The following is a 21,540-nucleotide window of genomic DNA, read 5'->3' on the forward strand; positions in this document are numbered from 1 at the left end:
TTTTTGGACATCAGCCTCTGATGTTTGTGGGTTAATTCAGCGTTATTTTCCACCTGCTCTGGGGATATTCCCTCTGATCCCAACTCATCCCCCTCTGTGCCTGTGTGATGGGGGATGTGCTGCTTGCCATGAGCTTTGCATAAATGATTTCTCAGCTGAGTTAATGACACCCAGGGCTGAGTTTTAGTTCCTGAGCACCAGGGCAGCTGGCTCACAACCCTCTCTGCTGCCTTTGCCTGTTAGTTGGGCCATCCCTACCCTTGGAGTGCCCTGTCACAACGTGCCTGCCATAAAATCCCGAGGGAGGAGCCCTCCCCCGTTAGCTGGAAGTGTTCCTGGGGAGAGGAGTGCCTTCCCTGCCCCATTCCCAGCCCTGCAGTGCCCCAAAGGTTTAATTAACCATGCCCAGAGTGCCTGCAGGGATCCCTTCCCATTTTACTGAGCTCATCTGCAGCGTCACAGCGCTGAGTTTCAGAAATCCCTGCTCCTTCTTTCCCTCTTCCCGGAGCAAAAGGGATGATTTGCTGTTTTATTGAGGGTGTTTTCATGCTGCTGGAGCTGCTGGGTTGATGACAGCGTGGGGAGAGCCACACTGTGGGGATCTGCTTCCATCTGGGTTTGGTCCAACATGTGCTGATGGCTTCAAACTGCCAGAGGGAAGCTATGGATGGGATTTTGGGAAGAAATTCTGCCCAAATTTGAGGAGTGAGGGTGGGCAGGCCCTGGCACAGGGTGCCCAGAGCAGCTGTGGCTGCCCCTGGGTCCCTGGAAGTGCCCAAGGCCAGGCTGGACAGGCTTGGAGCAGCCTGGGACAGTGGGAGGTGTCCCTGCCATGGAACACGAGATGGTCTGTGAGGTCCCTCCCAACTCAAACCATTCTGGGAACCCTGCTGAATTCCCAGATTCCACCCCCTCTGCTCTGAAATGAGAGGCTTTTGGACATCCCCCACGTCCAGCACTTGCGGTGCTCCACCACCACCACTTCACACCCAGTAAAACCCCAAAATGAAAATCTCTCTGGGTTGTTCCCCACCCCGGTGGGGTTTTCCTCCTTCTTGCCCTTTTGCTGAGGGTCCTGCTGTTTCTTTTGCTTTGCAGAAGGATGACAGAATAGAGAGGCTGAGGGACACATGCAGAGACCTGTACTAGGCCCTGGACCCCAAAAATCCAACGTTTCCCTGCTGTTCCTGTATCAGCCCAGCATCTCTCCTCCACCTCCCCCACAGCCACGTCTCCTCCTTGCCTTCTGGCACTTGGCTGACCCATCCTGGGCGGCAGTTCAGTTACCAAAAGGAAAAAAAAACGAAAGAAAGAAATCCTTTCATGTCATCTTCCATTTACATAATGAAGTAAGAACTCACTGCCTCTTCCATTGTTTCCTCACCCGGGCTGGGTGTGCACCGGGCTCCCGGGAATGCTGCCACTTCCTCTGCTTCCAGAAAAACTTTTGCTGCAATTCCAGGCAGCCGCAGGGATTTGGGGGGAGGATTAACAGCCCAGATCCCTCCAACACCTCAGCCAGGACAAATCCAACCTGCTGCAGCCTGGGCCCTGCCCTCTGGCTGATTTCCAGCTGGTGAGGGAGGCACGGTGGGCACATCTGGGGCACTTCCAGCAACCTGTGTGCAACAGCCTGACTAGCCTGGGCAGAAAATCCATTTGCCTAGTGACAGATCTGTGCTCAAGACTGAGCTTGGTGATCAATAAATTAATTAGTCACCCAGCAGATCTGTGCAGGACAGCCCTGGCCCACAGACCTGCACTGCGACAGGGACACGCTGGGGCTGCTGCTCCCAGCAGGAGCCTGCTCCAGAGGCTGCCTCTGGCATTGGAGGGGTGACTTTGCCACCCCAGTGCCCTCCAAGTCCAGCTGACCATCCCTCCTGGTCCCAGAAACTGCAGGGAGTTTATTTAGCTGCACATTTTTTGTTTGCAGACTGAATGGAGCTCTCTCCAAAGGGGCTGCAGGAATGTCCAAAGCAACCTCGGAGCCAACAGCACAGGGGCCCAGGGTCTGCAGCAGCACTGCCACATCCATGTGACAACATGCCCCAGCTGACAAACCCTGGTCCCCTGGGGACAGCCTGGGGTTGAAATGCTGGGAGGAGAACATCTGCTCCTTTTGCTCAGCAGGGAAAGCTCGTGATGAGATGGTCATGGGTGTCACTGTGCCACAGGGCTGGGGGGCTTGGGAAGGTGTCAGTGGCATTTCTGTCCTGCAGGGTGACAGATTTAGACTGATCACCTAAATCCCCTCTGACCCTGGAAACCACTTCTGCCAGCAGGGTGGGACCTATGTCCTCCAAAACCCCTGACCTTGTGTTTCTGTGCATCTCCAACACCACAGGATGGAGAAGTGTCCAGGAGCTGAGGAGCTTGGGGACAGCATCCCCTGAGCCTGGTAGTAGGATTCCTTGAATCTGGAACCAGGATTCCCTGAAAGTGGCAGAGGAAGGCCACTTGTGCCAGGACAGTGGTGGAGAAAACCCTGGACTTGAGTTTCACCAGTTCCACCAGGTCCACTGCCAGAAGTCCTGGAGTGTTAGGACCACTGGCATCCTGTGTGGGGTGATGCCCCTGAGCTTCCCACATCCCAGAGTGATGCCCCTGAGCTTCCCACATTCCCACATTCCCATGAGGGGAGCTGGGAATGGCCCCTCTCCAGAAGGGGATTGCCAGCATTGCTCCATGTTGGGGCATTTTAGGGATGTGACCCCCAAGGATGGTCCCTAATTTTGGGATTTCACATCCCTCTTCCCAAAAGAAAACCCACGCAGTGATGCCAGAGTTCCCGCCTCCGCAGGTGAGGGAAACACCTGTGGGAGAGAGAGCTGGTCCCTTGCACGAGCTCATTAATTCAGCAAATTACAAAGGGAAATACGTGCTGGGAAAAGCAAGAAAAATCCCAAAAGTTAATCCAAGAGTTATTTCCTCCTGGTACCGGGATAAAAACGCCTCCTTTGGAGCTCTCCAGGCCAGATGTCAGTGAGAGAGGTGAGCCCACACCAAAGAGCAAGGTAAGAAACTGAATTTATCTTTTTGCTCTATGTCCTTTTGGGTATTTCCTTGTGTTCCTTTCTCTGAAATTTTTTTTTTCATTAATAACCTTAATTTTCAGTGCTAACAAAACTTGTGTTTGACTTATGCTGTTCCAGAGGAAAACTGGTTTCTTTTGGGATAAGACTTTGGGATCTGTTACTTTCAGTCAGTTACCTCCTATTGCTTCTGTGTCATTAGACTTAAAAATTTAATTTCACTGTATTTATTTTTCTGAAAAGATCTTTTCAGAATAACTAATGTTATTAGTTATTACAGTCTAATGTTTATTTAGATACATTTTTAATTGATATTTTATTCATTTTCCCTTTTCTTTTTGAGCTCTTCAGTTAAATATTAGATTTTTTTTTCTCTTGCTCATGGGGAGCAAAAAGAAATGAGTAAGAGATAGTAATGAGTATGGGGTTTTTCATACAGGTGTACAAGTTTGAAATAAAATTTGTGTCTTTTCATATGGATCACTGTTGTGTTATCTAGAAAAATAAGGAGGAATATTCTCTTCCTTGGGCAGGTCTCCCAGGCAGCTGACATGAGAGGATCCCCCCTGTTCCTCTGCTTCTTCTCCGTGTCCTGCTGGGTGAATTTGACGCCGACAGCTGGGGACAAAATCTTCCACTTTGGAGCCTGCAGGGTTTCCATGAGCATGACAGAGATCAGGGCTGGCTTCACGGCAATTAAAGCCAATATTGTGAGTATTTCTCAGGCTCTTGGGGGGCTGTGGGAGCCCCTGGCAGCTCCTGGAGCCCCTCTGGAGCCAGCAGCTCCGTGCCCATCTCCGTTCTCTCTGCAGCAATCCAGAGACCCCATCCGGACCCTGAGCATCCTGTCCCACCCTCACTCCCTCCACAAGGTCAAGGTAGGTGGCCCTGGCTGGGGAGCCTTTACAGGATCCAAAAGCAGGTGAATGTGACCTTGGGAAGTGCAATCCATCACAAACCAGTGATTTTCAGCTTTCTCACACCCCAAAGCCCTGGGCAGGAGCCACTGTCCGGGTCTCAGCCTCTGATACAAAATCAGCTGGTTTCATTTTGTGAGACTTGCTGAGGATGGATCTCCTGGAAAATCAGCATAAAATGATTTCCCATCTATTTTATCAGCTTCAATCGAGCGCCACTGAAGAAGCTTTCTCTGAGTCAAACTGTCCTGCTGTGCTCAGCTACCACGAGTTTCCTGTCAGAGATGTTTTATCCCAGAGAGCGACTGCAGGTTACACCCCTTTGGAAGAACTTTTAGTCATTAAATTAATTTTCTAAGTCTTCAGACAGATGCTGCATCACTTATCAGCTCTTCACCTTCTACGTGGACAAGGTTTTCAAGCACTGCAGGACCGAGGACTCGTTTGTGAACAGGAAAATCAGCAGCATTGCCAACTCCTTCCTCAGCACGAGGAGGAAGCTCGGGCAGTGTGTAAGTCCTGGCTCCTGCTCCAATGTGCATCTTTTAATATTTAATCTATAAACTAACCTGGGAGATTAATGAAGCTGCAAACTCTCTGTTTGTATAAATGGTTTTTAATGAGAATACGAAGTGTGTGGTGTGAAGAGTGTTCTGTCCACTGGGAGATTTTTGTATTTCCCCACTCACCAGCAAACTCCGCTGTTGGTCCCAAAGGCCAAAATTTATCCTGTCCTCGTGTCTGTCAAGTGGGCTAAAGCCTGATTTAGGGACCTGCAGCCTTTCCTAGAGTTCTGCAGTGTCTGAGTCTATGATGCCCAGCCAAATCAGAAACTGAAATCTTATTTTAAAAAATGAACTACCCAGACTAATGAATTAATTTTGTTTTTCCAGCATGAGCACAACAATTGCCTGTGTGGGGAGGAATCCACGGAGAAATTCAAGCAAATACTTGCAAACTATGAAGGGGTGAGTTGGTGACTGAGTCTGGTCTCACACATTATTATTATTATTATTATTATTATTATTATTATTATTATTATTATTATTATTATTATTATTTAGTGTAATATTACAATATATATATTATTCTGGATATTATTATTAACACAGATATTTAAATTCTCTTTATGTTGGGCTGCTGATGGTGCCTGCTTACAGCTCATTGCTTTAAATATAATTTCAGCTGAATGTCACATCTGCAGCCATGAAATCCCTGGGGGAGCTGGACATCCTCCTGGACTGGATGGAGAAATCTCGTTAGCGGGCGGTGTTAATTACCCACGGGCTGGGGCTGGGGAGCTGCAGGGGCTTTGCAGAGATGAGAGGGATAATAAATCATTGTATCAGTGCAGCTCCCCAGTGGTTCCAGCTGCATTCAGGCAAACATGGAGAGCTTTGCCAGCCAGGGACATCAGCAGAGTCTTCATTAAGACCGAAATAACGAGATTGATTAAATCAGCATCGCCCTCGCTGCTATCAAAGGATGCTCCCAGGGAAAACCCACAAGGGTTTCTCTTGCTGGCAGACATAAGCTGTGATCATGTAATAAAATTCTTGTTTAAATTACAGATATTTTGCCTAGGGAATGTGGGGAATGAGTGCTGAGAGCTGGCTGGGAGGACTCTGGTGCAGCTGATGTTGCATAAACTTGGGCTTGGTCTCAGGGCTGCTGCCACTGATGGATCTGGCAGAAATGAGAAGTTCAATGTGGGAAATGCTTCCAAGAATAGGTCCTAGCAGGTATGTCAGGCCTTAGAAATCTGTGTTTCCTTTTGAGATGATATTTTTTGCCTTATCAGTAAAAAAGTTTCTGTGCAAGATATGTGGTTGCTGAATAGAAAAAGGTTTTTGAGTGTATTGAGCAATTTACTGACACTCAGTAGTGAGTTTTGTGGAAATTGGTTGTGATGACCATAAATAAACCCAACTTGAAACTGTGCTGAGTCTGTTTGTCAAAATTCTGAGGAATTATAAGATTCTTGCTGGTGAAACTTTCTGAATTCTCTGTGGTGTCCTCCTACAGCAGATGCTGTCACTCCAGCATGCCACGGCTGATGCATCCTTCCGGGCACGCCAGAAACACCAAACTCAGACCTTGGTGCTGCTAAATCCCAGCAGTTTGTCCCCAAAACTGTGCATTATTTAGAGCTCTGGTGTGTTCTCTCCCATTTTGGTGTTGCTAGTACCCAGTGCATGCCCTAAATCCCAGCTGGGGGACAGCACCAGCATTTCCCTGTGGCACAAGTGTCAGGCTGGGTGACGTTTGGTGATTCCCTTTCAAAGGAAAGATCTCTGACTGCTCCCTGTCCTCCCTCAGATATTTGCTGATGCCAAAGGAAAGCTTCTCAGGGCTTTGATTCTGTTAATTCCCATTCCCATGGGTTTCATTTGTCCAGGTGTCAGGGCACGAACAGGTGAACACATCTCACCGTGCTCTGGCAGTGCTCAGGAGAGCTGATGGTTCAGCTCCATCATTCTTTTAGGAATGACAGGTGTCTGGAACATTCCATGGTTCTCTGTTGAAGGACAACCCTTGGGAATGACGCTGGGATGCAGTGAGGTGCCACAGCTCGTCCCTGACCCCAGGAAATCAGCTGGCACCCGCTGAAGGAGCAGGAGATGCTTGGTGAGTTCCTCAGGGATCTTTGTGGGCTCTGGATCACAGCTTGAGGGTTTTATTCCCTCAGCTTCACAGTCGTTACAGCTCATCCCATCCATCACACCCTGTATGCTGCACCCCTCAGCCCATGCCTAGTTCAGTACTTTCACCTAAACCAGGGATTTTACACTTTTGTCCTCACAGCAGGGCACGGCAGCACCCAGGGCCATCACCCACTCAGGATGGGTAAATATCAGATACCCAGGGCTCTATTCTTTCTCTGCTTCTAATATTCCTCCCCAAAAAACCATTTCAATTCCAAAATACTCCACCAAAGCTGAGACTAAGCCCCTTAGTCACCTGTTGGTGTCAGCCTCTCCTGCTCCTTCCTGGCTTCATGTTTATTAAGACATGAAGTTCTGTGGAACAAAACCTGTGAACTTTCTCAATTCTTCACCTGAAAGGTGCCAGATGTTGCCTAAACTAAATGATGCTACACATTGTAATAAGAACAATTAACTAAATGCCGGCAGTGGGAAGGAGCGGGGGGCACGGCAGGCAGCTGAGGGCTGCAGGATGCTCAGCCCATCCCTTCTGCCAGCCCCTGCTCCTCTCCCGGAGTTCAGCTGGTCCCGGTGCTCCCAGGGCAGCGAGGGAGGAGCGGAGCTGGGGAGAGGACGCCGCGGGGCAGGCTGAGGAGGAAGAGGATTTGCAAAGGGAGAGCGAAAGGGGTTTTCTCCTCTCAGAAGTTTCCAAACCCGAGCGTTCTCCTGCCGCTGCTGCCCGCCGGGGATGCTTTCCAGGCTCACGCCTTTCCTGTTGCACTGAGTCAGGCATTCCCTCCCTTCCCGGGCCCGGGCGGGCGCCGACCTGTCCCGGTCCCAGCACGGACCTGTCCCGGTCCCAGCACGGACCTGTCCCGGTCCTTTACACAGAACTGTCCCGGTCCCTCACGGACCTGTCCCGGTCCTTTACACAGAACTGTCCCGGCCCCTCACGGACCTGTCCCGGTCCTTTACACGGAACTGACCCGGTCCTTTTCAAGGACCTGTCCCGGTCCTTTTCACAGACCTGTCCCGGTCCCAGCACGGACCTGTCCCGGCCCCCTCACGGACCTGTCCCGGTCCTTTACACAGACCTGTCCCGGTCTCAGCACGGACCTGTCCCGGTCCTTTACACGGACTTGTCCCGGCCCTTTCCCGGACCTGTCCCGGCCCCTTACACGGAACTGTCCCGGTCCTTTACACGGACCTGTCCCGGCCCTTTTCACAGACCTGTCCCGGTCCCAGCACGGACCTGTCCCGGTCCCTCACGGACCCATCCCGGCCCCTCACGGACTTGTCCCGGCCCCTGTCCCGGTCCCTTTCACGGACCTGTCCCGACCTGTCCCGACCCCTCCCCGCCTGTCCCGAGACCCCAACCCCTTCCCACGGCGCTGCTGAGGAGATGCAGCCCTGGGGAGGAGGCGGGTGAGCCCTCGCCTCCCTTTGAGGGCTGCCAGGAAGGGGCAATGTGGATGTGAGAGCTGCTGAGCAGGAGGGAGATGCTGCCCTGCTCATCCCAGCACCGAAAATCCACAGTTCAGGAATTACTTGTGTTTCACCCTCAGGGAAATTCTGGAATCCACAATTAAGGAATAATTTGTGTTTATCCTCAATGAAATTCAGTGTCGGCCAGATAACCAGATTGCCATTGTCACCTCTTCCTGCACTGCTTTATCTGTGGAATACTCAGCTTTTCCCACCCTTTCTGTGCCTCTCTGGGTGGGCTCTCCTGTGATATCCCACAGACGCTGAGTGCCCCAGTCTGCTGAAAGCCACTGGATTCTTTATTGCTCGTGCACACAAACACTCCAGACGTGTCTGGCCTGCAGGTGCTGCCCTCAGGTCAGGAAAGCTCAGAGGAACCAAAAGCATCAGACGCTGCTCTAAAGAGTTTTCCAGCTGCCCTTAAAAGAAAATGGGATTTTTTTTTTTTTTTCCACAATGCTCCTTCTGGCCTGTGAGAGCCCAGTGTAGGAACTAGGGCTGCTGGTGGGATGAGTCACTCGAATTCCTGCTGTTTCCCAGCCCAACCTTCTCACTCAGACCTGCACTTCCAGCACCCCTTGGCATCAAAGCATCCCTCCTAAATCACCACTCGAAGCTGAATTTAAGCAAAAAACAGGTCAAGCTATAGCAAATTGTGGGAGAAATGAACACAGTTATTTGCTGACACTGTGATCCTCAAGGCAGAGGCAGTCCCAGGCGCTGCCACCTCCCCTCAGACTCGGTCCTGGGGTGGGGACACGTCCAGGGCAGCGCTGTCCCCCCCGGCGCTGCCCTGGGCGATGCTGCTGGAGGTGGCGAGGAAGGAAGAGTAGGCGAGGTCAGCGTCCTCCTTGGAGCTCTGGGAAGGACAGGAGGACACAGTCAGGAGATGGGGATGGGCAGCACTTTGTGGATATCCCAGGATAACACGGGGACACTGCAGGAGTGGGATAATCCAGCGGCTCACACTGGTGCTGATGTGAGCATCAACCCTGAAAGCTTTTAGGTTTGGGATTCCTTGGCAAGCCTGCCCCTGGGTGTTGGCATCCAGCTCCCCTGTCCTAAAGCTGCTGGGCTTTACTGGTGTCCTGACAGTTTCCTTGATTGCTCCAGTTCAGTTCCTGGCACTTACAGCACCCACGCCTCTCCTGTTGGTAGGGATTGTGAAAAGCACAGGCTTGAATCTGGCACCTGCAGCCACTGACAAATGGGGCCACTGCACCATGATCTTACCCAAGGGGAGGGGAGGTGAGGCACAGAAAACTGGGGAAAGGCAGAGATCACAGCAAATCTCAGCCCTTGCAATGGCAGAGCCCTCCCTGCCTCCCTGTGTCCCCTGAACCACTGAGAAGTGGGATGTGATGGTTTCCAGCCATCTGCTAATCCCAGTGATTCATATTTCTGGTAACAAACCCAACCTTCCTGACGCTGCCTGGGGCTGCCTTGGTTTATTTCTTGAAGCAGAGTGGCTGCTGTTAATGTCTCTGCTAAAACAGGGAGTGAGGACAGGGTGAGACCCCCCCCACCCACAGGGGCTAATCTGCAGCAGGGGCTGGATCTGGGTAAAATGGAGAGCAGCTGGGTATAAATAAAGCCCCTGGGAGGAGACAGCCCCTTTAGGACAGACTGCAGGGCTGTGGCCACATCTCCCAGGCCAGTGGCCTCTCTCCTGCCTCCCCTTACCCTTTTTGCCTTCGTTGTGTTGGCAGCGCTTTCTGGAGTGTCCATGGTGGTGATGAACTCTGCAGGGAGAGAAAAGAAGTGTTGGGGAGGGGGCAGTGGCTGGCAGGTGTTTCTGTGGCTTTTGTGGGGTATTTCAGCAAGGAAGGGCTGTCCCTGACCCCGGGGCTGGGCTGGGGTCACTCACCATCCCCTCCCATGGGGGTCTCCTGGCTCTCCTTCACGCCGTTGCTGGCACTGAAGTCCCTCACGCTCTCAAAGTCTGACATGCTGATGTTGGTCCTGTAGCTCCCCACGGACACCAGGTCTGGTGAGAAGGAGGAGGAAAATCCCTCAGGGCTCGCCCAGAGTGGGTAGGAGCACATGAAGAGCCAAACCCTCTGTGCCAGGTGATGCTGTGGCACAATGGGCAAAGCCCACGGAGGGTTGGGCTCGGTCCCAGCCTGGACACTCTGGGAGTTGAAGCTCCCTGGATGGGTCAGTGTGAGGAGCAGGGGGTTGGAGCTCTCTGGATGGGGTCAGTTGGAGCTCTATGGATGGGTCAGTGTGAGGAGCAGGGGGTTGGAACTGTCTGCATGGGTCAGAGCAGGGTGTTGGAGCTCTCTGGATGGGCCACAGGAGGAGCAGGGTGTTGGAGTTGTCTGGATGGGGTCAGTTGGAGCTCTCTGGATGGGTCACAGGAGGAGCAGGGACCTTCCTGCCCATCCTGGTGTGGTACCAGGAGAGCAGCTCAGCCCAGCACATTTATCTCAGTGCTGCTGCTGTTTCTTGAGAGCCCAGAGAGGCAGGGACTCACCAGATCTCTTCAGCTGCCTGTATTTGACGATGGCAAAAGCTGTCACAACAATCAGGATCAGGCCAGCAAGAGGGCCCAGCACTAAGGCCAGAGTGTTGGAGCCATGGCTTTCATCAGAGCTGGAACAGAGAGAGAGAGATCTCACTGAGAATGATGCACGTGAAAATCCAGCAGGCTAAATTTGGGTAGGATGGTAATTCTGAGTGAGCATGGTGCAATTCAATCAATGAACTGGATTCTAGCACACAGAATAAAACAAAACCCAAATAAAAATATAGGCTTGAGGTCAGGCTGAAAGAGCTACATCAGCAGCTGGGTTATAAATACATGAAGGAAAATTCTCTAATATTAACAGAAGTACTTTGTACCTGGAATTTCTAATAATTTCCTTCTGATACTATTTTCTCAAATTAGAGATTGTGAGTCATCTTGCCCTTTGCTGTCACTTTTTATCTTCTCTGACATTTAGAGCAAAGTTCTTTGGGGACAAGATTTTTTTGTGCGTTGCTAAACAACACACACAGGGTGCACAAACACAACGGGTTCCTATAAACCCCACAAAAAAGACAAATGGCAGGGGATGGAGAGTACCAACCTTTCTGGGGCAGCTCCTTTTCGCACCTCAGCATCGCTGTGGGATCCTCCTGGGGGAACAGCTCCGGCCTCGTGGCTGGAATCAACATCCAGGAACTCTGGGCTGAGCTTGGCATCTCTCCCTGTGTGTCCCAGGGAAGGAGGGTGGTGAGAGAGCAGCAGCATGAGAGCTGGACACAGAAACTACTGGGATGTGTTTGGTGGACAAGGAGCTGCTGCTGTGGGTTTTGGCTTTCTGTGAGAGGCTCTTCAGAAGTGGGTTCGAGGCCTGAAATGCTCTCACAACAAATAATTTACTGCAAAAATCTCAAGTAGTCTCTCTCTGCCTATGAACTTTCGAAAATCTTGCATTTCTGGGCTCTGCCTCTAATATTTCCAGATCAAATTTTACCTCCTTGCTTTGCTTTTATTCCTGGCTCTTTGCCCACCAAAAGCAATGAAATGGGGCTGGTTTACTCTGTTTTCACTTTGGCCATCACCCACTCAGGATGGGTAAATATCAGATGCCCAGGGCTCTATTCTTTGCTTCTAACAATATTCCTCCCCAAAACCATTTCAATTCCAAAATACTCCTCCAAAACTGAGACTAAGCCCCTTGCTGTAGGTGTCAGCCTCTCCTGCTCCTTCCTGGCTTCATGTTTATTAAGACAAGAAATTCCCTGGAGCAAGATCTGTGAACTTGATTAGTTCTCCTCCTGAAAGATGCCAGATGCTGCCTAAACTAAATAAATATATTCTAAAATAAATAAAATACTATTCTAAAATATTATAATAATATATTACATTATTATAAAATAATAATAATCAGTATTCAATAATAATATAATAATACATATAGAATTAAATATCAAACGAAATAAATATATTAAAAATAAATTAAAATATTGTTAGAAAATAATATATATATTATTATTAAATAATAACAATAATAATTATTAAATAATAACATAATAATACTTACATATAATTATAAAAGTATAGATTATTAATTATAAGTATTTATTCTTTGTTATAATTAATTATATAATAATAAAATTGTTATATTATTAATATAAAAATATAATTGTAATATATAATTATATATAATAATATAATAATACTATTTCTTAAAAATTAAAATAAAATATTTTAAAATAAAATATTACATTGTAATACGAACAATTAATCAATACGAGGTTAAAAGTAAAATTGCTGTGGAAAGAGGTGAGTTTTAGACTTGAAGAGGTTTTTTTATGACTGGGAAGTCAAAACTGAGAGACAAAAACCCCGAAAGCCGGCCGGGAGGCTGCGGGGTGCCAGCGCTTCTCTTTCGAGCTGCTGCAGCCTAGCGGTGATGGAGAGCCCTCCGCCGGCACGGGGCACGGGCAGCGCCAGCGCGCCCGGAGCTCACCTGCGCCAGCCCGGAGCTCATCTGTGCTCACCTGCGCCCACCCGCAGCTCACCTGCGCTCACCTGTGCCCGCCCGGAGCTCACCTGCGCCCACCTGCGCTCACCTGCGCTCACCCAGAGCTCACCTGCGCTCACCTGTGCCCTCCCGGAGCTCACCTGTGCTCACCTGTGCCCAGCCAGAGCTCACCTGCGCCAGCCCGGAGCTCACCTGCGCTCACCTGCGCTCACCCGGAGCTCCCCTGCGCTCACCTGTGCCCAGCCAGAGCTCACCTGCGTCTGCCCGCAGCTCACCTGCGCTCACCTGCGCCCGCCCGGAGCTCACCTGCGCTCGCCCGGAGCTCACCTGCGCTCACCCGGAGCTCACCTGCGCCCGGAGCTCACCTGCGCCAGCCCGGAGCTCACCTGCGTCCGCCCGGAGCTCACCTGCGCTCACCTGTGCCCGCCCGGAGCTCACCTGCGCCCTCCTGGAGCTCATCTGTGCTCACCTGCGCCCGCCCGCAGCTCACCTGCACCCGGAGATCACCTGCGTCCGCCCGGAGCTCACCTGCGCTCACCTGTGCCCGCCCGGAGCTCACCTGCGCTCACCCAGAGCTCACCTGCGCTCACCTGCGCTCACCTGCGCTCACCTGTGCCCAGCCAGAGCTCACCTGCGTCTGCCCGCAGCTCACCTGCGCTCACCTTCGCCCGCCCGGAGCTCACCTGCGCTCGCCCGGAGCTCACCTGCGCTCACCTGTGCCCGCCCGGAGCTCACCTGCGCCCTCCCGGAGCTCACCTGCGCCCGCCCGGAGCTCACCTGTGCCCACCCAGAGCGCACCTGCGCCCTCCCGGAGCTCACCTGCACTCACCCAGAGCTCGCCTGCGTCCGCCCGGAGCTCACCTGCGCCCGCCCGGAGCTCACCTGTGCCCACCCAGAGCGCACCTGCGCCCTCCCGGAGCTCACCTGCACTCACCCACGCTCACCTGTGCCTGCCCGGAGCTCACCTGCGCTCACCTGGAGCTCACCTGCGCCCGCCCGCAGCTCATCTGCGCTCACCCAGAGCTCACCTGCGCTCACCTGCGCCCGCCCGGAGCTCACCTGCTCCCGGAGATCACCTGTGCCCACCCAGAGCTCACCTGCGCCCGCCCAGAGCTCACCTGCGCCCACCCGGAGCTCACCTGTGCCCACCCAGAGCACACCTGCGCCCACCCAGAGCTCACCTGCGCCCGCCCGGAGCTCACCTGTGCTCACCAGCAGCTCCACGGCCATGGTTTCCCCGAAGACCCCGTTGCGCTTCACCCCGCACCAGTACCAGCCTTCATCTTCCTTGGCCAGCGGGTCCAGGCTCAGCACCGCCGTCCTGCTGGAGCGGTCACAGCTGTCACCCGGCTCCGGCAGCCCCTGCTGCTGCGCCGGCAGCATGGCACAGCCCGTGTTGCTCCACTTGCACCAGTACTTCTCGAAGGAGTAGTACTTGCAGGGGTAACAGCAGGTTAAATTCACCCGCGAGCCCGCCTGTGCCTCCACGATCTTCTTTCCCGTCAGTGTAGGTTCTCCTGCGAGGGCAAAAAGGACATCAGGGCTGCTGGGAGAGGTTTCAGGGGTGGGGGATGCAGGTGCTGCTGGGGATGGAGCCTGGAGGGGAAAGTGCTCCTTGTGTTGCTAAATTAACATTAAAGATGCTGTTTATGGTTCTCTTCTTGCAAGGATTAAGAAATATTTCATGGGAATTTTCTGCGAACGCATTCCCACAAAACTGAAATTTTCTGCCTCAGTTTTTAAAGCTGCTGGGGTGAGTTCAGGCTTGGAGCTCCCGTTTCTCCCCAAAAAGCCAGATTGCTCACTTGGGGTGTTTCTGTACCTCCTGAGCGGGCAGAGAACTGCCAGGGCACGGCTCTTACCTGGTATGACAGTCAGTTCTGTTGATGATTGCAGATCCCTCAGTTCATTTGACATGCACCAGTAACTGCCGTTGTCCTTCTCCTGCAGCTGGTTCAGGATGATGGTGACAGTTTTATTTTCGGGGTTCTCAAACATGGCCACTCTTCCTTCATAGATCTTCTTCACATAGCCAGTGTTGTCTATGATCGTGTCACAGCCCCTGCCTTTCCGCTTGCACCAGAACCTCGTGGAGGAATTTATTAGAGGGTCATAGAGGCACTCGAAGCTTGCTGAACTTCCATTCTTTGCAGTTATGTCAGTCTTTAGGTGAGGGAAATTTTTGTCTGTTGGTAAGAATGAAATGAGCAGTTACAAGAGTCTCACTTGTGTCCATGGGGCACCCTCCCAAGAAAATCAACGTTATCAGATCAAACAAATCTGCTATGGCTAAGAGAAGGCCAGGCAAAGCTCAGGGGTACAAACATCAGGAGATTGTCCTGGCACTGGTGGGAATTAATCCTAAAGGGTCAGTCAGGCCTTGCTTTTTCCCAAATTCACTGAGCGTTGTTGGCTTTGTGGACAGATATTCCAAAGCCTTGCTCCCTTTGCTAGAGGGACCATCTACATCTGTCAGTTTGAGATTTAAGGAACTGGGGGCTTGAAGAGACAGCTTGCCTACCTCAGACTGGGGGGGTGGAATTTGTCTCCTGGAGTTTTGGGCTGGGGAACAGAGCTATCCACTTCTGGAAATATGAAGTCTGGATACAAGCTTCATTTAGTGATGGTTTAGTACGTTACAGGTGGTTAAATGAATAGAAATAAGTATGTAGATGAGAGAATGGGATAATAGCAAAGAGAAATTCAAGTTCTTGCTAAATAAAGTGAATGGTGATGCTTCTGAAAAGCAGGAGAAAGGAAGGGAAACAGCTCACCCTCGTAGATGAACACGTCCAGCTCCTTGCTTGTGTTGTCCTTGCCATATTCACCAGCCCCACAGTAGTACAAGCCTGTATCCTCCCAGTCCATCTGAGTCATGGTGACACGGAACGAGCCTGGAGGGTCCTCATAAGTCAGCTGAACTCTCTCTGGGATATCTTTGTCCTGTTCGGTGTTAATAACATTCCGGCAGCCCTCCTTCTCCTTCTTGCACAGGTATCTCCTCTGCTCGGCAGTGTCCTTCCCAAAGCCGCAGGTCACGGTCCAGGTGCTGCGGAGCTTCACGTAGAAGAGCTCAGGTGCCTCAGGAACAGGTGGGGCTGTGCACAGAGACACTCAGGGGCTGAAATAAACCCTCCCTGAAAGCACCTGCAGCTCTCACACACCGGGCAGGGCAGAGGTGGGGTCTTGTTTAAGAGGGAGAGGGGGAAAAACTCAAAGCAAATGGTATTTCAGGCAATATATTGGCAAAAAAATTGGCAAAATACCAAGAAAATGGTATTTGAGGGAGGCCTAATATCAGTAAAATACCACAAGAATGGTATTAGGGGGAGTCCTAATATTGGTAAAAGACCAAGAAAATGGTGTTTGAGGGAGTCCTAATATTGGGAAAAGACCAAGAAAATGGTATTTCGGGGAGTCCTAATATTGGTAAAATACCACAAAAATGGTATTTGGGAGAGTCCTAATATCGGTAAAAGACCAAGAAAATGGTATTTCGGGGAGTCCTAATATTGGTAAAATACCAAGAAAATGTTATTTTAGGGAATCCCAAGGTTGTAATTACCTTCAGCAACACTGAGAGTGACCCTGTAGGACAGTCCCCTGCCATTGACCCCCACGCCACACTGGAAAGCGCCAGCATCCTTCAGCTCCAGCGCGGAGATGTTGACCAGGAAATGTTCTGCCTCGGGGTGGTCAGTGAGGGTGATTCTGCCCTGGTAGCCGGCAGCCACGTAGTCAGTGGACACCACGGTGAGGCAGCTGGAGCCCTTCTGCCTGCACCAGTATTTCCTGTCGTGTCTGTTCATCGGCGTGGGTGGGTAGAAGCATTTCACGGTGACCGAGCCGCCCAGCACGCCGTGCACCTGCCGGGGGCCGAACACGGGGCTGGAGACTGCGGGGAGAACAGGCCGGGGTCAGTGCCCTGTGTGCCCCCGGGGCTGTGCGTGCCACCAGGGCCCACGAGGCCCTGCGGCAGCGAGGGGCACCCGGGAGATAAAGGTGCTCCTCATGGCGCCTTCAGATTTTAGCTTTTATATTTTTCAGATCCCGTACCGCATTAATGTAGAGCTCTGAGCTGCATATGGAGTGTTAGAAGCTCCCTTCACATTTTGGTCAGACAAAAGTCCCTCTGGGCCTGCAGCTCAAGGATGCCCTCTGCCTCAGGCCCCAAAAATATATACAAAAGTGAGTTTTGGGGGAGCAAACTGGGGGTATCTGCCTTCATTACCTGAAGCTGGAATTGCAGAATGTGCAAAAGGACCAAACTTATTTCCCTCTGAGCAACTCGTAACCATTGTCCATTTTGGGTGTAGCCTTGTGGGAGGCTTTGTCTGTCCTCACCTGAGGGCCCTTCATTAAATACATCCACTTTTACCTTTTTAACTTTTTGTCTGGCCTCTGTTTCAAGAAACTCAAAAAACTGTTTTCGAGAAACATTGTCCATTTTGGGTGTAGCCTCGTGGGAGGCTTCGTCTGCCCTCAATGTACCTGAAGGCCCTTCATTAAATACATCCACTTTTGTCTTTTTAACTTTTTGTCTGGCCTCTGTTTCAAGAAGCTCATGACCATCATCCATTTTGGGTGTAGCCTCGTGGGAGGCTTCGTCTGCCCTCAATGTACCTGAAGGCCTTTCATTAAATATATCCACTTTTATCTTTTTATCTTTATCTTTTTAAGCCTGTTGCAGGCATCACCCAGACCCTCCTCCTCCCTTCCCAGTGCCACCTCTGGTCCCTGGGCGCCCCAAAACCTGTGACCCAGGCAGGTGACACTCACTGGCTGCCTTGGGGAGGTGTCTGCCTCTTGCAGACCCAGCTGGGACCAAGGCGAGCAGGAGGAGGAACGCCAGTAAAGTCATTTTTCTTGCATTCCCTGGAAAAGACGTGGAAGATATTGAGCAATCGCGTTTGCAAAGTGTTTATCATCTAATAATCTTTGTGCTTGAAAGATATGGGGTTGTGGCTATGTGAAGTAAAGAGAAATATTTTTATATTTTTAATTGCTCCTGTTGAGGAATTGGATGGGAAAAAGGGAGTTACTTATATTCCTGTTTTTGCCTGGGTTGCTGCACAGGAACAGGACCCATGGATCTCATCCCAGCACCCCAATATTCCCTCTGTCACAGAATTCCTGACTGGAACCAATATTTAGTGACTCTCTTTGTTTCCCTGGTCTCTCCAAGGACACACAAAAGAGAAAAAGGATGATATTTTCACCTCTGCTTTTTAATTCTTTCCTCAGCTGCTGAGGAATTGAGTGAGCTGTAGGGATTTACCTCAGCTCTGCTGCTCCAAAAATCAGACTTTATATGCATTTCCTGAGCACACCTCTTGATCCACCTGTCTGTTCCAAGTTCATAGAAGGCACCCACAGGAACTGATGAGAGATGCCAAGGAAAACCCTTATAAACAATCAGAGGAATTTGATTTCAGGGCATCAAGTGACACAATTTTATTAAGGGTAATTCCCGGCAGGAGAAAAAAACTTTTATTTCCCTGTTAAGATGAAAGGTGTTCTGTTGTGCCTCTTCCTTGTATTGTGATTTCTCCTTGCTCAATGGCCACTTGTCCATGGCTAATAATTAACTCATTGAGCATGAAAAATTCTCTTTCAAACACGTCCCAGAAGTAGCCAGCAAGGCAAACATAACAAATTCTGCACAAAGCAAACAAAGTGGCACAAAGAGGGCCTTGATGTTTGCCCCTGGCTGACAGCAGCTCTGCCTGATGGTCACCTCACTGCCCTCCAGCCTGTGCTGCAAGCAGCACCCAGCTCAGCCTTGCCCATTTGGGCAAAGTTGAAATAATCTCTTATTCTAATTTCTTCTAAAAGTTCGGCTGGTTTTGGGGTACAGCCCACGATGTTCTGTCAGGTCTGGAAGGGTTACCAAAATCTGTGCCCACCCAAACCAGTGGTTCCTGTGCTCGTGCACCACCAACACCTACAGCTCTGAGCTGTCCCCAGCCCTGTTTTCTCAGATATCATTAAAATGTAAATGGAAAAATTGCAACAGAATGGCCTTTCCTCTTGCTTTCCAACTCAGGACAGATAATTTTGTTGTTGTTGTTGTTTTCATGTGGTTCTGAGAAGGAATAACACTTTCTGTTTTGATTTCGTGCTGGGCTCTAAACCTCGCTGCAGCTCCACTGGGTGACAAGGACATTTTAGTGCTGTGTGTAAAGCCCTGGGAAGGGCAAACCCCCCCTCAGCCAGTCCCTCTTTATAGGTGTGTTTTTAGTGTCTTTACCCTTAAAACTGGCTGATGGTCATTTCCAGGACACTTTTCTGGATGTGGGTTGGGACCATCATCTTCCTCTCCAGTGCTATTTTATGCCTAAATTTTGATATTTTCCAGGTTTCCAGCAGCAGTGCTCTCTGGACAGGCTGGCTCTTCCAAATCTCCTCCATTACAAGACCGGATGTGGGTTGGGACCATCATCTTCCTCTCCAGTGCTATTTTATGCCTAAATTTTCATATTTTCCAGGTTTCCAGCAGCAATGCTCTCTGGCCAGGCTGGCTCTTCAAATCTCCTCCATTACAAGACTTTCCCCATGTTTCTGTTGTGCTTTTGGGATTCTGTCAGTCCTGGGGACAATTATCTTCAGATTTATAATGATTTGGGAGAGACCAGGACCTGACCCCTAGGCTGTGCAAACCTGAGCCAGGAGCTGCTCTGTCTGGATATGGAACACCAGAGTCCAATTCCCAAATTCTGCTGAATTCCTGCTGGAGGGATTGCCAGGGATCAGCCCAGTCCAGCCCATTAGATATTAACTATTGCTCCTGACAATGACCAGTGTCAAGGCCATGCCATGGCATTGACAAAACATAAAGGTTTAATTGTGACATTTGTCACTCCAGCCTGGGATCCCTTCTGGCTTTTTGTTTGCTGCTATTCAAATAGTTGAGAAATAATGACAGAGATGTAATATATTGCATATATTCTATATATTTTATATATAGGTAATATTTTGCCCCTCAAATCCTTTTCACTCATGGGGAAGCTGTGCAGATGCAAGTTGTTGTAGAGAGAGTTGTGCTGTGAGGAGGTGCTGGAGGCTTCTGAGCGCAGAAAAAGGGGCACAGCAACAAATTTCATTTGGATTATTCACATCTTCAACTGCCCATCAAGGTCACTGCTGATCTTGCCTTGCCATGGGTTTTATTTGCTGCAGTGGAATGGGGAAAAGCCACCAATCCACCCCATTTCTCCAGGGTTAAGAATGAGCAATCAACTTCCAGATATAAGATCGAGCTGACCCAAACATGTGAACAAAACAAACTTTTCCAGTTCCAAGCAGATGCCTCCTTTACAATATTAAGAGAATAAATAAGAGGGGTTTGTTTGGTGATGCGGTGAGCAGAAACACTTAGGTAGAACTTGCTGAAGATTATCAGGATTTACCTAGAAATCAGCAGTTTTTAGGAATGCCTGCAGTGCTTGGGACACTCTGAACTAAGAATGTTTGTGTCAGTTAAAAATGTGAGCAACTTATTTCAGAAAAGAAATAAAATAGAATAAACAGGCAGCTGTCATGGCAGTGACTGCAAACCCAGCTGAGGCTGTGCTGTTGGCCAATTTTATGTTCCTTTCAGCTGTTGGATCCACTCTACACTAACCTGAGATCTGATTTTTTGTTCCTTTCAGATCCTCCATGCACCCACTTGTTGCTTTTCAGATCAGACCTTCATGGTTCATTTGTTTCTTGGGCTGGAAATTGAAACCAACTTCAGCACTAGTAAATTATTTTAGTTTAATTCTCCTCTGCCTGCAAGGAGCAGGAACATCCCGTGGCCCAAGAGCACACGTTCACCTCAGTCTGGAGGGATGGATGGTGCCACTGTGGGCTCATTAACAATTGCAATTAGGTGATGTTTATTTGTACTTCAGAAATTTATGACATCTATAGGAATGTTCCCTTTGCAGAGTAGGAATTCAGGTGTACAGGACCTTCATGGGTCTGAGTGGGACAGGGCTCTGTCAGACTCCTCTGATTTAATTTTTAGGACACCACATCCAGGCCATTCATTTAAGCTTCAGGTTCTACTTATCCTCCTGTAACTGTACAAACTTCTCAGAGAGCTTCCAAAGCAGCTGCTTTAGGACACAACTGCGGTAATTCTCTTCTAAAATTTCAAAATGTTCCTGTTGGGGTTCAAAAGCCAGTAATGACCTCAGGCTGAGTCACAAAATTTAGATTACTACAGTAATAATTACTGACTTTTCTTTCCTATGTTAAAACTTAATGCAAATATTGTAATGATAATTAATGTTGGGGTTTTTTTCTTCCAGAAATTAAATATTAAAAATCTGCCGCAGAGAAGAAACCATAACTGCCATAAGCCTGTTCCTATGTTTCTTTCAGAAGAAATCAGCCTCCCACCAGCGAGCTCTGAACATGAAATGGCTCCAAATCGCTGCGTCCCTCCCGTGTGAGGATGGCTCCTCCAAAGTGGCTCAAGACTTGTGTTCTTCTCCTTCCCCATCCCAGCACGGCCCTATAAAAAATTATGCATTCCCAAAGATGCCAAAGCAGCATTACTTACACTCCAGGCTCCTCCTGGCACTTCTCTCTTTCCCTCTCAGGCTGACCTGGGAGCTGCTGTGAGTGTCCTGTGTCCTGTGTCCCCGTGGGGCTGTGGCAGTGCCAACCTGCTTTAAATACTCCCTGCACCTTTCGCCCTGCGTTTCCACCTGTTGTGCCTTAAAGGAACAACATCCAGCAGCGCTGCCAGGTGAGCTCTGCCCTCTTGGGGCTGGGAGCCAAAGCCCAGCCAAAGCCCAGACATTGCCCTGACAATGCCCAGACAATGCCCAGCCAAAGCCCAGCCAGTGACCAGACAATGCCCAGACAAAGCCCAGTCAATGCCCAGACATTGCCCTGACAATGCCCAACCAAAGCCCAGTCACTTTCCAGCCATTGCCCGGCCACTGTCCAGCCAAAGCCCAGCCAAAGCTTGGCCAAAGCCCAGCCAAAG

The 21,540-nt window shown here is 50.1% G+C and overlaps 2 protein-coding genes across 2 annotated transcripts; one reads left to right on the forward strand and one right to left on the reverse strand.

The window, feature by feature from the left end:
- The first annotated feature begins 3,586 nt into the window (after nt 1-3,586).
- Nucleotides 3,587-5,215, forward strand: LOC121345511 (interleukin-20-like). Its single transcript, XM_041422523.1, has 5 exons — nt 3,587-3,745; nt 3,848-3,913; nt 4,312-4,464; nt 4,846-4,920; nt 5,138-5,215. Exons 1-5 carry the CDS (start codon nt 3,587-3,589, stop codon nt 5,213-5,215), a joined length of 531 nt encoding a protein of 176 aa, XP_041278457.1.
- Nucleotides 5,216-6,499: 1,284 nt separating this feature from the next.
- Nucleotides 6,500-21,172, reverse strand: PIGR (polymeric immunoglobulin receptor). The gene is made up of 12 exons (XM_041422705.1): nt 21,109-21,172; nt 17,337-17,432; nt 16,123-16,452; nt 15,332-15,655; nt 14,420-14,743; nt 13,760-14,074; nt 11,154-11,274; nt 10,559-10,677; nt 9,950-10,069; nt 9,766-9,824; nt 8,769-8,941; nt 6,500-6,558 (listed from the first exon to the last, which is right to left on the reverse strand). Exons 2-11 carry the CDS (start codon nt 17,416-17,418, stop codon nt 8,816-8,818), a joined length of 1,920 nt encoding a protein of 639 aa, XP_041278639.1. The 5' UTR covers nt 17,419-17,432; nt 21,109-21,172; the 3' UTR covers nt 6,500-6,558; nt 8,769-8,815.
- Between the last annotated feature and the right edge of the window lie 368 nt (nt 21,173-21,540).

Source organism: Onychostruthus taczanowskii, unplaced genomic scaffold, assembly GCF_017590055.1.
Source record: "Onychostruthus taczanowskii isolate IOZ18803 unplaced genomic scaffold, ASM1759005v1 scaffold74, whole genome shotgun sequence".
NCBI lineage: Eukaryota > Metazoa > Chordata > Aves > Passeriformes > Passeridae > Onychostruthus > Onychostruthus taczanowskii.